This window comes from Natator depressus, chromosome 1 (genome assembly GCF_965152275.1).
Source record: "Natator depressus isolate rNatDep1 chromosome 1, rNatDep2.hap1, whole genome shotgun sequence".
Classification (NCBI taxonomy): domain Eukaryota; kingdom Metazoa; phylum Chordata; order Testudines; family Cheloniidae; genus Natator; species Natator depressus.
The window spans coordinates 267,011,901-267,026,888 of NC_134234.1; the positions used below are offsets into that span (position 1 = coordinate 267,011,901).

At 45.0% G+C, this 14,988-nt stretch overlaps 2 protein-coding genes across 2 annotated transcripts in view; both read right to left on the reverse strand.

Annotated features, from left to right (window-relative positions):
- The window catches only part of CRADD (CARD and death domain containing adaptor protein), a 118,497-nt gene extending 105,020 nt beyond the window's left edge, over positions 1-13,477 (reverse strand). The window contains exon 1 of the mRNA XM_074941906.1: positions 13,457-13,477. The gene's annotated coding sequence lies outside the window, so the exon portion shown is untranslated. The remainder of the gene's footprint in view (positions 1-13,456) is intronic.
- SOCS2 (suppressor of cytokine signaling 2) lies at positions 11,226-14,532 on the reverse strand. The gene is made up of 3 exons (XM_074941908.1): positions 14,132-14,532; positions 13,457-13,732; positions 11,226-11,786 (listed from the first exon to the last, which is right to left on the reverse strand). The coding sequence occupies exons 2-3, from the start codon at positions 13,590-13,592 to the stop codon at positions 11,329-11,331; spliced, it is 594 nt and encodes a 197-aa protein (XP_074798009.1). The 5' UTR covers positions 13,593-13,732; positions 14,132-14,532; the 3' UTR covers positions 11,226-11,328.
- Between the last annotated feature and the right edge of the window lie 456 nt (positions 14,533-14,988).

Here is a 14,988-nt window from a genome sequence, read left to right on the forward strand (position 1 = left end):
CCCTTTTCTTGGCATCTCCCATTGGCTACCTTAGGTGGCTCTGCACCTAGTGTGTTGCCTTTTGTGGATCACATTCTTAGGCACCTGTCTCTCCTCAAACACTATATAGGGAGGCTAGGTATCTAACTCAGCTTTCTGGATCACAGTGTTGTTCGTGTGCTTTTCTAGGTGCCTAAAAGTTAGATACTGCAACATTCAGTGATGCGATGCCTAAGTCCCTTCATAGATCCCTCCTGGCCAAAGTAAGTGTAGACATGAAGCAACAAGTTAGAATGACAATCAGGAGAAGATGGGGCAGGAAACGATGAGAGCAACATCAAGATGATCATGTGGTTAATCCATTCAAGGCACGTGCTTGTCTTGGTGTTTTCTTTAAATATAAAGCAATAACTGGAAATAGTAAATGTAGTTCTGGTTGTTTAAGTTCATCATCAGCAACAGACGTTGGAAGTTGATTATCTCTGTGTTTCCCCTGTAGTTAGGGCAAGAATGCAGAAGCAACACTTCAGGACTGCATGACTTCCTTTGGCTAAAATATCTAGATTAGGGTGGCCTGTCAAAATCTGTGGGAAGCAAACTGCTCAGCCTCCCACGCTGATAATGCTATTATTTTCTTTAAACATGGATTACTAGAGATCAAAATGCCAGACTTTACAAGTGACCACACATTAAAAAAAAAAAACAAAAAAACCCTGAGAATTGCATGCAGCTTCTCATAAAAGTGGCATGTCTGTGGGGAAGAACCCCTGGGAGGTATCCATGGAGCGTTTTGGGGGAGTGGTAGAGTCACAAAAGTGGCAGAACCAAAATGACTGTTCGCCTCCCTTGTCTTCTGGTATGCTTGCCAAAGCTCCTGTATTTTCACACAGCACTGCTGCATGTCCCTGGTATAGTCCTTCTCCCCCAAGCCCTGTGCAATCTTGGCATAGATGTCAGCATTTCTTCTGCTGGATTGGAGCTCTGCCTGCCCAGACTCTTCTCCTCCCCTCTCCCCCCCAAGCAATAAGATCCACCGCCTCCTGTGTCCTCCATGCTGGAGTGGGTTTGCGGCCTTGAGTCTCCATGATCAGCTGTGCTGGCAAGCTCTCCATACTGATCAAACAGGAATTGAAAATTCCAAAGTTTCCAGGGCTTTAACAGGGAGCGACTGTTTCCTGTGTACCTGGCTCACATGCAGTAGAGTTGAAAGCGCTCTCCAGAGCGGTCACAGCAGAGCATTGTGGGACACCTCCTGGAGGCCAATTCATTCAAATTGCACAACGCAGTGTCTACACTATCCCCATGTTGAATGTCAAATCAAGCACTATGCCTCTTGCAGAGGTGGAGTACAGAAGTCGACTTTACAGCTACTTAAGTCGGTGGAAGGGACTTGGTAGTGTAGACACATACAGACGTTCCCCAGGTTACGCAAGACCCAACTTACACAAATTTGCACTTACAGAAAAAGTTCCATAAGCTAGAAATAAGAGGGTTTTTTTTGGCATAACGTTCGGGTATACGTTTCCGACTTAGACAAAATTCAAGTTACGCAAGGCTTTCTGGAACGGAACGATTACGTAAGTGAGGGAGCATCTGTACATTAGATCGACTTAACGCAGCTTATGTCGACCTACGTTTGTAGTATAGACCAGGCCTGAGATTCTGCTCCATTGCAAAAAGCTGTATAATCATGGAGGACTTCAATTTGAGTGATATATGCTTGAAATCTCATGCAGCCATTAAAAAAAACCATCCTTGGAATTTCTAACGTTTAGGTTAGTTTCCTAACTCAAAATGTGTTGGATGTCTTCGTGATATATAAAAATTAATGGTACCTTAGGTACAAATTGATCATGACATTTTTAATGTACAAAGTTCAGACCAGTGTTTATAAATAAAATAAAAAAAGTGTGTATATATACACACACACTATACACACTGCTTTAATAGGACTGAATTCACAAAGCTGAAAACAATTCTGAGCCAAAAATCAGCTGGGAGGAAGAATTTAAATAATAATTAGGAATTCTTTAAGAAATCTTCACTAGATGCCCCCAAAGCCACAATCGAGGAAGATGGCTGTTAAAAAACCACTTTGGACTAAAAGGGAAGTGAAGGCAGCTATAAAAAACAGTAATATGGAAGAAAGGGGAAGTTGACAGTAAGGAAAATAAACCAAACTAGTAACTGTAGAAAATAGATAAGGGAGGCAAAGGGACATAAAGCTATAGCCAGGAGAGTTAAGGACAATAGATGGTTTAAGTTTTATAATTAACTGTCAATCAACATGGGTTTATGGAAAATAGATCCAGACAAAGTTGATAAAATATATCTTAAAAAACAAATTATTTGAGATTACAGGTTTCGTTGATAAAGATAGTTGTGTTGATGTACCATACTTAGACTTCTATAAGACATTTGACTCGGTACTGCATGACATTTTGATTAAAAAAAAATATAAAATTAACATGGCACACAGTAAATGGATTAAAAACTGGCTGATAGGTCTCAAAATGTAAATGGGGAATCATCATTGAACACGTGAGTTTCTAGAGGAATTCTGCAAGGATCAGTTCTTGGCCCTAGGTGCATTAGCATTTTATTAGTGACCTGCCTGGAAACATAAAAATTTGCAGAAGACACAAAAATTGGGGGAGTGGTAAATAATGAAGACAAGTCACTGATACTAAGTGATCTGAATGCCTGGTAAACTGGGCGCAAGCAAACAATATGCATTTTAATATGTCTAAATGTAAACATATACATCTAGGAACAAAGAATGTAGGTCATGCTTACAGGCTGGGGGACTCTATACTAGAAAGCAGTGACTCAGAAAAAGATTCGGGGATTGTAACGGCTAGCCAGCTGAACAAGAGCTGCAAGTGTAAAATAATGGACTAATGTAATGCTGGGGTGCACAAACAGAGTAATCTTGAGTAGGTATAAGAGAGGTTATTTTAACTCTGTATTTGGACTGCTGCTAGAATACTGTGTCCAGTTCTGCTATCCACAATTCAAGGATGTTGATAAATTGGAGGGGATTCAGAGCAGTCCTACAAGAATAATTAAAAGGATTAGGAAACATGCCTGATAGTGATAGACTTAAGGAGCTCAATCTATTTAGTATAACACAGAGAGGGTAAGGGGTGATTTGGTTAGTACCTAACACAGAAAACAAATATATAATAATGGGCTCTTCAATCTAGCAGAGAAAGGTTTAACACAATCCAATGGCTAGAAGTTGAACAAAGACAAATTCAGTCTGGAAATTATGCATATGTTTTTAACGGTGCAAGTAATTAATAATTGGAACAGTTACCAAGGGTCATGGTGGATTCTCCAGCATTGATAATTTTTAAATCAGGATTGGATGTTTCTCTAAAAGATATGCTCTAGGGAAATTCTATAGTCTGTGTTATACAGGAAGTCAGGCTAGATGATCACAGTGGTCACTTTTGGCCTTAGAATCCATGAATAAAGCTTGAACTGTTCATATAATACCTAAATTTAAAATAATTTCTACAAAATGTAACTGTTGATGAACAGTACTGGAAGGAATTTTTCTTAATTATATTTAATTTGGTATGGATAATCTCCGGCCAAAAAAAGATATTGTGTAGGTCTAAGAGCAGAACAACCTTCAAGTGTGCATATAGCATATTCCTTACAAGAAGAAATCCCTCGAATGCATGGCAATAAACATTTGCAACAGATATTTGCAAAGTCTAATAGATATTTTCCACCTAAGCAATGTTTAGTTCATTGTTTAAAGTACATACATAATTATTTGTAAATTTCATTTTTTAGTGTTTTGTGCAGTGAATCTACAAGTTGAATTTTAAGAGTACCTTTATGGATGAAATATTGAAAAATCTCAATGTTTAATGTTTCAGGCTTACAGAAAAAAATTAAAATGAAAAGCAATTATTTTAATAGTGTGTGAATTAAACATATGGAACCACATATACAAACTAACCCTAAACATCTGACTTTGACCAATAAGGGAAAGAAAATTAAGAGTCAGGTTGGGTTTGAAATACAGTTTCAGCCCTATTTTATTTACAAATTACAACATATCAAACATAAAACTAGTTGCCTGGCATTTTAAATACAGGGAAGATTAGAAACCTGGTTTTATTATTTAAAGGAAGAAATTAAGTACCTTATTTTGGTAAGCTTATATTTCTTATCCCAACTTTGAAATGACCAAATCAATATATGTTACATTTTTAAAAGGCTAAAACTTTCAGGGTATATTTTAAGAGGACATTCATGACTCATAGAAAGTTTTGCAAAGTAGTGTATTCAGAGACTTGTCATTTTCTACAGGATCCATTTTAAAACAAACCGGGCTCCTCCAATTCTCTACTACTCTATTTATTCCCTGGTTGTAGTGAAACTACTGTTTTCTTTGACGTTGCTGTGGATTCATTATGTTGTCAGAGACAATCAGGGAGCAAAGAGAAAGAGCAGATGAAGGTCTTCAAAACACTGATCTTAATGCAAGCAATTTTCTTTACAGATAACGTCCCTCTGAAGTACTTCAACTAATTTCCCTCAGACAGGCATTCTGTTGCTATTGCTTGTGTAATGTAGTCACATATGATGCTTCGGGTCTTATTTTCATCTCTCCCCATCAAAGCAAACCCATATAAAGACATTACCACCACTGTAGCTTAAATTCATGGCAGGTATTATTAAAGTATAACAGAGTTAAAACAATTAACAAAAATGTAATAATTAACAATACAAACCTTCACAATCCTTACATATAAGCACACATAGATTGTATCTTACAAAGGCTAAGTCCTGTATAAAACTGCTTTTCATATAAGAAAGTGAAACAACAAGGAATTCCATAAACAAAACAAAAAATAAATCTCAGAAATAATGATCCATGACTTTTTCCTTACTAAAGATGGTATTTTAATTATGTCCATCTTTGCTCGGGAGGAGAAGGAAAGTTGTCCCATTATATCATTAATTATGGCTACAGTTCCACAGTTAGAACTGTACATGTGGAACCCCTGTGCTATGTATTATGGGATGAGAAATAAGCAGAGGTTTTGTGGAGATTCAGATATTACGAGGGAAATTTTCAGCAATGAGTGATATACAGTACTGCAGGGTAACAGAAAAACCCACCCTGAAATATGGAACAAATCCAAAGCCCATTAAACTCAATGAAAGACTGACTCCATCTGATTGTAGGACTGGGGCCTGAACATGTATATTTAAATGTGGTTGTATTTGTTAAAAGTAAAGTTATCTTACAGTGGTTCTGACAAAGCAATAAATACCATGCAACTGTTTCTCACACAGAGACTACAGAGCCTGATCTAAAGCCTATTGAAGTCAATAGGAATTTTTCTATGGACTTTGGACTGGTCCTATATGAAGCATATTTCAGACATCTATTTTTCTGCAGCAGGCAGAATTTAAGCCTCAATTATGTAATGCTGAAAGCCAATTTGCTCCAAAACAAAATAATCATTTACATAAGCCATGCTAGTGAAAGAAAAATAGAGGCACACATTTAATTTGGTTGTTTTCTTATTTTAACTCTGTGTATCAGAGTCAACACTGAAAACTTCCTGCATAATAGCCATCCCAATCTTTTCTAATAAAATCTCTGCTTGTTGCTCATCCCCAACTACACAGAGTCCTGTGCTGATAACAAATTTTGTATCTGCAAACATCGTCTGTGGATATAAAGTAGATAGCTACAGATTTGCAGGGCTCTACAAATACACAGCTTTTGTTCTTGTACTTTAAATTTTTTTCTTAATGCTGTTGCCTCAGCATTCAGCTTCTGGAGCATTTTTCAATTTATTCATTCGTTCTTGGTTGGTCCCAAGGGTGCATGTGGGAGGGGATGGGGCAGAAGAAGACCCTCTCCTTTTTAAATAGGGTTTCTTTTAGATTTTTGACTGCAATAAAGAGCCACATCGTTTATCACTGAAGTCAGACATTATAAGCCTGATAGTTTTTGTTTCTTATTGCTCTCTAAAGCTCTCCTTGGAAATATGTAGGCTCTATGTAAACTGTCTCTTCTTCAGCATATTAGGTATTTATTGTATTTCTTAATCAATTAAGTCCTTGCCCTCTGGCCCCGCTGAGAACCCAACAGCCACATGTTTTTACCATGTGCTTTGTCTTTTAAGTTCAGACTTATAGGCAAAGCCATATATGGATTTCAGTTATTTCTTCTCTTCCCTCCCCCCCTCACCCCATCCCTCCGGGGGATCTTTAAACTCACTCTCCACCTGCACTATTAGTATTATAGTACCTAGGAACCCTAGTCACAGCCCAGGACCCCATTGTGCTAGGTGCTGTACAAACAACGAACAAAACAACAGTCCCTGCTCCAACGACCATACAATATAAGAGACAACAGATGGATACAGACAGATGGGAAACAATCAGACAATATTGGGCAGCATGAAAAGGTGGCTTTCATGACCTTCAGATAAAGATAACATGTATTCTCACACCCACTTCCTTTGTGTGGACTGGCTAGCTCACTCATTGAGGTGGTTTCTAATTATACTGCTGGTTTGGAAACTGAAGGAATGTTTTTATGCAATAGAATATATCACAATTTCTACAACGTTGTTCAAGCCATTCTTCTCGCACAAAAAGGTTTCTTAAAACTTATCTGGGTTTCAAATCACAAATATAAGTTAGAGAACCCTTTTAAACACTTAATTTATGCATTTTGGCTGCATCAGTATAATGCCTAGAGTTTATTTTAGTGATAGAAAGGCAATGATATTTAAAACATGAATAGACTATTCATGAAAGACACCCAATTCTAAATGCTCTCTTTCTATCAAATATTTTGAGGGGAGGAGAAAACAATAAATCCTGCACATACTGAGAAGGCGTCAATAAGAATAATATCAATAGATCCTTTTGTATGTATGCAAAACAAACTTATAAAACTAATTGGGCTGAAACAGGAAGATGCTTCATTTAACTCCACTATTAGGTATAAGCTTCTGTAGTAAAGGAAATTACCTACTGGAAGTTTGTCTGAGCCATGACAGAGGTGGGTAACTAATAGAACATTGCCCATCCTGTTTTATTTAGGGAGGGCTAATTCTTATACTTCCATGCTGTGGGCAAAGTAAGATTGGCTCATTAGAACGGAAGACCACACTATTTTCCCCTCTCAACTCCACACCTTCCACACAGTAATTATAGGAGTGTTTACTCAGAATATTACATAAATTACAATATTAAAGAGGTCAGATTTAAATTTAATGGGATGGATACAACTGCCTGGTTACATTTCCACCCCATCCACCCATTTTGTAGATGAGCCATTTATTCTCCCTGCCTATGGTATAAGCAGCACTGAAACCCTCCATATTGAACAATTAAAGGTGGAGCCTCCAAATTCACACTTCAGTATGGAGTTTTAGTACACTGGGTATTTGTATTGCCAACTTGTAATTTTCATCATGAGTTTTTCAATACTTGGAGGATTTTTTCCTTAAAGTTCCACCCTCCTGCAATTGAGAGAATCTCAGATTTCAATTAATTAAAAATAAGAAGTTTCTAGCCCTTACCGTTGCAGGGAAGAACCGGAAAATATGGAACTTCAATGCTCAAAAAAGCAAACAAGACCCAGCACTTTTTTTTTTTTTTAAGTCTCCTAATTTAATGCAATTTCGTGATTTGTGTTCTGATTCTCATTTTTTGAGCATTTAGGATTAGCAATGCTGATTCAGTCTGTTTGAGCCTACTACAGATTCAAGGCAACATTACAGCAGTTAGAGTCAGATTTGGAATTGAGAGAGCTATGAGTTTAAAGATTAACATTCTAAGCATTGCAGCAAAATCCACAAAGCCACCCTACTCCCACTGCTTTTTTAAGAAGTTTGCCTCATGATTGTGCCCTAGAATCGAAGAACTACTCTACATGAGGGATTTTTACATCGATGCAATTTACCACAGCCTGCTGTACTGTATGAGTATGAAGTGGGGCTTGCACTGGTGCAATTAACCCTGGTTTCAAGTTGTGGTAAGTCACACCAGTGTACTGTGTCTACACCTGGGGCTTGCACCAGCCTAGCTGAACCAGTGTTAAGGTCCGTAATGTAGACAAGATCTAGGTCAGGGGTTCTCAAACTGGGAGTTGGGATCCCTAAGGGGGCTGCAAAATTCTTACATGGGGGGTCATGAGCTGTCAGCCTCCACCCCAAACCCTGCTTTGCTTCCAGCATTTATAATGGTGTTAGATATATATTTAAAAAGTGTTTTTAATTTATAAGGGGGTGGAGGGTGTCACACTCAGAGGCTTGCTATGTGAAAGGGGCCACCAGTACAAAAGTTTGAGAACCACTGACCTAGGCTTTCATAGGAAGAATGTTTGCCCTCAAATCTATTCAAAATGCTGTTTCTTCAAAGCATATCACATCCACCACCACTACGTCCCTCTAGTACATTAAGCACAACCTGCTTGTCTTTACCAAGAAGCAGTTCCGGATTTCAATGGCACCAGTGGCTCCACGGAGCCGGGCCCATGCTCAGAAGGGGCCCTGGCCTGCTCCACTTGCACTGCGCCCCGAGACCCCGCTAGCTCCCCCCCAGCCCACCACTTGCTCCTCTTGGCCTGCCCGCCAGGTGGCAAAGGGTTCCTCTCCGCTCCCTGGCCCCACCCCCTACCCCTCTCAGCCCCCGGCCGGACCCCAGTGCACCTCCGCCTCTCTGCTTCCTACCACCTGTGGGGCCCTTCCTGTCTCCCCAGAGCTGAGCCGCCTGGGACTGCTGCAGAAGTCTGGCCAGTCTCAGCCGAGGAGGGGAGGGGGGAGAGGGCGCAGCAGGAAGACAATGTGGGGGGCTTGGCTAGGCCCCTCTAGGCAAGTGCATCTTGAGAGAGCCTGGCCAGGGCAGGCCCTGGCCTGGCTGATTGCACCTCTCCTGAAGGGACAGAGCAATTCCCGGCCCTGGGACCAGCCTTGGCTGCGCTGCCAGCTCAGCCTGGCAGACACAGTTGCCTCCCAGCAGGCCAGTGAGTGTGACCAGGAAGCAGGGTGTGGGGGAGTGGGTCTCTTGGGGGCTGTGGGTGGGGCTGGGCTGTGAGGGGGTGGGGAAGGTGTGTGTTAGGGCACTAGGCAGTTGTAGTGGGGCTGTGGGCAGGGGAGGTGTTGTGCAGGGTGCTATGCATTTGTGGGTGGGTCTGGGGGGGCTCTGGCCATAGGGAGTTGGGAGGGTGTTGGGGAGGGGGACTGTGTGGCGTGGCATGGGCCTGCCCCCAAGGGGAAGGGGCATGCTGGCAGCACAGGGCTGGGCAGGCCACTGTGCATCTGGCAACTGCCAGTTTGTAAATAGTGCCCTCGCTTTGGGAGAGCAGGGCCGCCCCTGCCATGGCATGCCCCATTGCCTATGGCTGACCCCTCGCTCTGGGGACTGACCTCCCCACGCCATGCTCCATTACCTCCATGGGGGCCCACAAATATGTTTGGCACTGGGCCCACAAAAGGTTAATTCAGCCCTGCCAAGGAGCACTTCTAATCCCACCCTACCTAGCTGATTGATAGGATAATAAGGTACTGTCTCCTTCACTTGGCTGACATTCCCAGTCTTCACCTTCTCTTTTGCTGACCCATATACATTGGAAAGCCTCCAACAAAAACCCATCTAACTATGCTGCGAGACCTACAAGACACCTGCTGGCCCACTGTCACTGGCAAGCCATGACTCACATTCATTGTACTAAGTCAGTAACTTACTGTTGCCTCCTAACAACCCTACTCCCCAAAACAACTCTAATTTGTTTGATCCACTTTTCTAACACATGGTCGATTCTTTGTGGGGGTAAGGACTATCTTTAAGAGTGTGTAGTCTCTCCTTCCCCTTCCTCCACAACTTAGTACAATACCTCCCCTCCACCCTGTGGCATCCCTGAAGCCAAATGACCATTAAATATCACATTTGCCAAAAGCAAAAAAACAACAACAAACCACACCACCAGCAGTTAGTTATCAGCAAGCATAAGATCTTGCTGTTGGCAGTAGTAGCATATCTCAATGGATCGCGTGCGGGTGAAGAAGAAGAGAAGGGAGGAGACAGAAAGCACTAAATGCCACTGGGGCTAAAACTATCCCCCACCCAACTCAAATTTCCAGCCAACAACAGTAGTGCAGTCATGGGTTTTCAATACAAGTGAATCTGCAAATACTGAAAATATACATGCAACAAGTAAATAGCAGAATAGAGGGAGACTGTGCTTTGGTAGCTGCTGCCAAATGTTCTGGTTTGCTGCAAGGCTCTGTCTCCCAGTAGCAATCTCCAGGTCCAGCATGCCATACATGAGGCCTTGGTTCCAAGGTACTCCAGAATTAGGGTTCCCCAAAAAACAGACCAGTGGTTAGACCAAGAAGGCATGATGGGATCTGAGAGCTCTACTCTTGCGCACTTCTAGGAAATCAAATACAGAAAGGAAAAAAAAAAAAAAACAACCACCCCAATGAAAAAGAAAAACTGCTACTCTGAAAATGCTTCAAGTGGGCCTTGGAGCCTGAGTTGGGGGATTCTTATCATATAGACTGAAGTCTCTTTAGATTAGTGGATATTGGGTCTGGACAGTAGCATAAAGGAGTTTTGCTCAAAAACAAGAACCCCAGTTTGTTTTGCAGCATTTCAACCTGGGCAGGTTTAGCTTATAGTGAGTCTTGGCAGTCCTTGTTCAAGCTCTGTTCTATTTGAAAAAGCAGACATTAAGATAATCTTAATCCTTTGCCTGTTTATAAAAGTGATGACTGAGCAACAAACTGTGGACCAGTTCCCCTAAAAAATACATATTTCTATTACCCTACTGTTACACACACACACACACGTGTGCACACATGCATCTGTGCCTCAGTCTAAATTATATGTGTGTGTGTACACACACACACACACTTATGAGAGTAGGGTCTTCATCCCATTTACAGCTTCTGGGAGCTACTGCAATACAAGTATCGTCTTTGCTATTTTATGTACCAATGGTGGCCATTATAGTGCTCTACACCATTTTCTTCAAACATAACACTACATTTTGGACAGGATCCCAAGTCCTCACAAGTTAATATGATGCCAACATACCTTGTTAGAGAGACTGCAGCCTCACCCCCTCCGCTCCCATCAAAAATATGATTTGGGAAGGCTCTGCGCAGAACCTTATTTGGAGGCATTTTAAAATCCAAACCTTCCCTCTTCTCCCACCCCCACCCCCCCCGACTGACCCTATTTTAATAATAAATTCCATGCTGAATTGTACAGCTGGATACTCAGTTCTTTGGCTGATCTTAATAGTTGCATTCAAAGTTACTCTATGTGAGACGTATTTAGAAAAGATATTTATACCTGGTATTGATACTCTTTCAAGTACTCTTTTAATCTTGTTGGTAAAGGCAGTTCCAAGATCTTATTTGTACATTTGTTTATAGTTATTCTACAGCGATGTTGCAAAGATGGAGCTGAAGTATATAGAGGTTTGTTCAAATAAAGATGCACTGTTCCATTTGACGGAGTTTCAGGCCCAGTTTTTCTATCCTTGCATGTAAGAACGTAGTATTCAATCAGATGGACCACACTATCAAATTGTTTAAGCCGAGATCTGACACATACAATGGAGTCCAGTCTGAATTTGCCGTCTTGATACTCGATACGCAGATTGGTTGGTCCAGCTGATGTTTTTACTGAGATAGTCAGTAGGTACTCCGAATGGGAGCTGTCTCTAACTAAGAAAGTACCTTCAGGAGTATCCTGTAATCTCTCTTTGGCTTCAGCAACATTCATACTGCCCCAGTACCACCCTGTTAGAAGAGGGAGATGGTTGGTTGTTGTTTTTTCTCCACACAAAAATTGCAAAAAGTTTTTATAGTATCTTATTTCGTTTATCACTAGAAAAAGTACTATAACTTGCCAAGAAGCAAGCATCGTAGAATGTCTATTAAATATTTAACTTAGTTTATTGTACAATGTGTTATCATGACCCTATCAGGTCACTATTTTCATGTGTATTCCTGTGTGAATAAGTATTAGATTTCAAAATTTGCTGACAACTATAGGGAGAAACCATCATATACCATCCTGTGTACAACATCCTAAATAAGTTCATATCAAACTACATAAATGCTTGAAGTCAAGAATGATCCTACTTTTAATAATTCTGGTTAGCTTATTAGTCAAATGATATCTGTATTAATTAGAAATAAGACAGTACAAGTAAGAGGAAATCCATGTTGAGAGACAAGGCTTCCATTCTGGCAGTGTAATGAAGATAAAAATCTTGCATTTTGTAATGCCTTTGATTGTCCTGTGACCTACAAGTATCCTTCACTTTAAAAACCAATAATTTCTACAGCTGTATGATCAGCTATTTTTCCTTTTCCACATTTGAGTGATATAAATATAACTGAAGAGGTTTTTTAAAAAAGTGTATTGGAATTTCAGAGGGCTAAGCTAAACTCTTCTGGACTTTGGGAAATTCAAGTTTGATACTATTTTTAACCATTTATTTTTCCCTGGACAGTAATTCTGAATTCCATCTGGGATAACAATGCAATTTAAGTGTTTCATGATTTTATTAAGGCTTATTTTTTATATATAAAGTGAAGCGATCTTTAACAAAAAAGATGGTTCTCACAGAGAATTTGTAAGAGTAGTTTTTCCACCAGATACTATCTTTCCAAAAGAGGCAACTTGAAGTTAGAGGATTTTTTTTAAAAAGTTTTCTATTTATTTGTAAAATAGAAACCCAGTAATCTACAATTGGATTAGTTTCCTCCCCCGTTCATTGCTGCGTATAGAACTAAGGTTTTGTCTCTTCCTTCTCCTCTACCTAAAGAGAGAGAGAGATAAGAAACAAAGCCCCCGCCCCGAGCTGGTTTCTAAGAAGCAGTCACCGCAGCAAGACAAAAAAATTTTTTTACGAGCAATTAAAAGCGACGTGGTTCCAGGGCGCGCAGCGCTGGGTGACCCAATGGCGAGCGGATCAGCACGAAATTGCTACAAATCGCTAGTCCGCCCGCAGCCCGAGGGAAGGGAGCCTGGGCAAGGCGACTCCTCGCCAGTCTCCCGCGCCCCGCCATCTGGCGCAGAGGCTGATCGGGCCGGGGCGCTAGCCGGAGGAAGCGGCATCTCTGCCCGCGGAGTCGGAGGGGAGGGCAGCGAAGCCAGCCCCCGCCAAGATGGGGATGTGACCCAGCCTTTGGGCTAGTAGGCAGCCTATTTGCCACTGAGGGGAGATACGGGACGCTCCCACCGGCCGGCCGCCTGGCCAGACTCCCGGGGAAGCAAGCCCGGCTCTGCAAGGGGCAGCGATAGGTTGAGGCACCTCCGCGCCGCGGCTACCTCCGCCTCCCCAGGCAGCAGACAAGTGCTCCGGGGCCAAGCCCTGCGGCCGCCGGCTCAGCCGCGATGCATGTGCCCGGCCGATTCCCCGGGAAAAGCGCTTGTCCCCCCGCCTCGCTCGCTCGCTCACCTGCCCGCCTCAGCTCCTCCATGGCCGCGGCCAGGCGCTCCGCCGCCGCCCTCTCGGTCACCTCAGCCCCGGGACCCCGCCACTCGGCCCCGGCCCGCTCCGCACCATCCGAGGACTCGGAAGAGCGCAGAGTCATTTGGGGGGAGGCAGAAGTCACCCGCCGGTGACAGCCCGGGAAGACTCCGCTCCAGCCCCGCGGCGCCCGGCTCTCAGCGCCGCTCAGACATGCCCCCAGCCCCTTGCCCGGGGCGCCCGGCCGCGCTCGCCCGCCGCAGCCTGCAAGCGGAGAGGAGAGCGAGATTTACCGCCGAGTCCCAGCCCGCGCTTCCCCGCACCCAGCCCAGCGCCCGCTTCCCGAGTGCCGGAGCGACCTCGGCCCGCGCCCAGCAGGGGACGGAGCCGCCCGCAGGCAGACGAGGCAGCCCCCCACTCAGCGCGGAGACTCGCCTCTCGCGGGGCGGCGGACCTGGCTAGGAGCCCCGGGGGCGCAGCTCGAGCCGAGGGGCCGAGTCCGCAGCGCGGGGAAGGAGCGGAGGGGCCGCCTCGCTCCAGCCAGGGCGCCGCCGCCGTTGCTGCTGTCGAGGAACACGCGGCCCCGCCAACAAAACCGCCTGGCGCGGCCGGAGCCGGGCGGCCGCAGAGGAAGGCGTCTGGGGAACCGAGCCCGGCTCTTACCTTCGCCTCACCAGCGTCCCTGGGTCAGTAGCTGGGCGGGGGGACTTGGAGACAAGAAGCCAGGTGGGGGCCGCCAGGCGGGCTCAGGAGGGGGGGCGAGCAGGTTGCTCTGATTCTCTGGGCTGTTACTGCGCAGAGCAGGCGGCGCCCCGCCGCGGGCAGGGCCCCCAGGGCGAACCGCGCGCGCGGAAGCGGGAGGGGGACGGAGAGCCCCTCTCTCCCGCACCGCGCAGGCCTCTGCTAAGGGGAGCTGGCTCGTGCCGCCCCCCGGCAGCGCGGGGCCGCGTGCACGTATTCAGCCCCAGGCGCCCCCCGCCTCTCCGCGCTGGTGACTGCACAGGCTGCTTTCCAGGAACTTTCCAGGAACCGCATCATGTGACAGCGCCAGCTCTGGCGCCTCCGCGCTGAAGGGGAGTCGGGCCGGAGCTGTTGCTGCCGCTGCCGCCGCCAGGCGTGGAGCAGCCCCAGCAGCCGCCCCTCCCACCCCGCACGGCCGGGAGGGGACACACCCGGCTAGGGCACGACGCGGGCCCTTCTGGCCCGTGCTAGGGGCCGGGGCCGGCCTCCCAAGGCTAGTGAATCCTCCCTACCCCGGCGCATCGCTGCTCTGCGGAGCCCCGTCCTCGGGCCCACGCGGTCAGGGGCGCGGCCGGAGGTCGAGGAGGATAGGCTGGGGTCGGCGGCCGAGGCAGCGCGTCAGGCGGCTGCTGTGATCGCAGTGTGGCTGGCGGACGCAGCCCAGGGCCAGGTGCCGCTGTAGGGTCGAGCCGCCCTCCCACGCCGTCTGCCCCAGCGCCGCATGGCCGGCTGCAGCCCACACATACTAGCTATTCCCTCTGTCCCTGGGCTGATTGACC

Excerpts from the sequence above, each read along its gene's own strand:
- SOCS2 (XM_074941908.1), bottom strand. The coding sequence starts at position 13,592 with ATGACTCTGCGCTCTTCCGAGTCCTCGGATGGTGCGGAGCGGGCCGGG. Across the intron at positions 11,787-13,456 it reads GGAGGAGCTGAGGCGGGCAG|GGTGGTACTGGGGCAGTATG; the intron begins GTGAGCGAGCGA and ends CTCTTCTAACAG.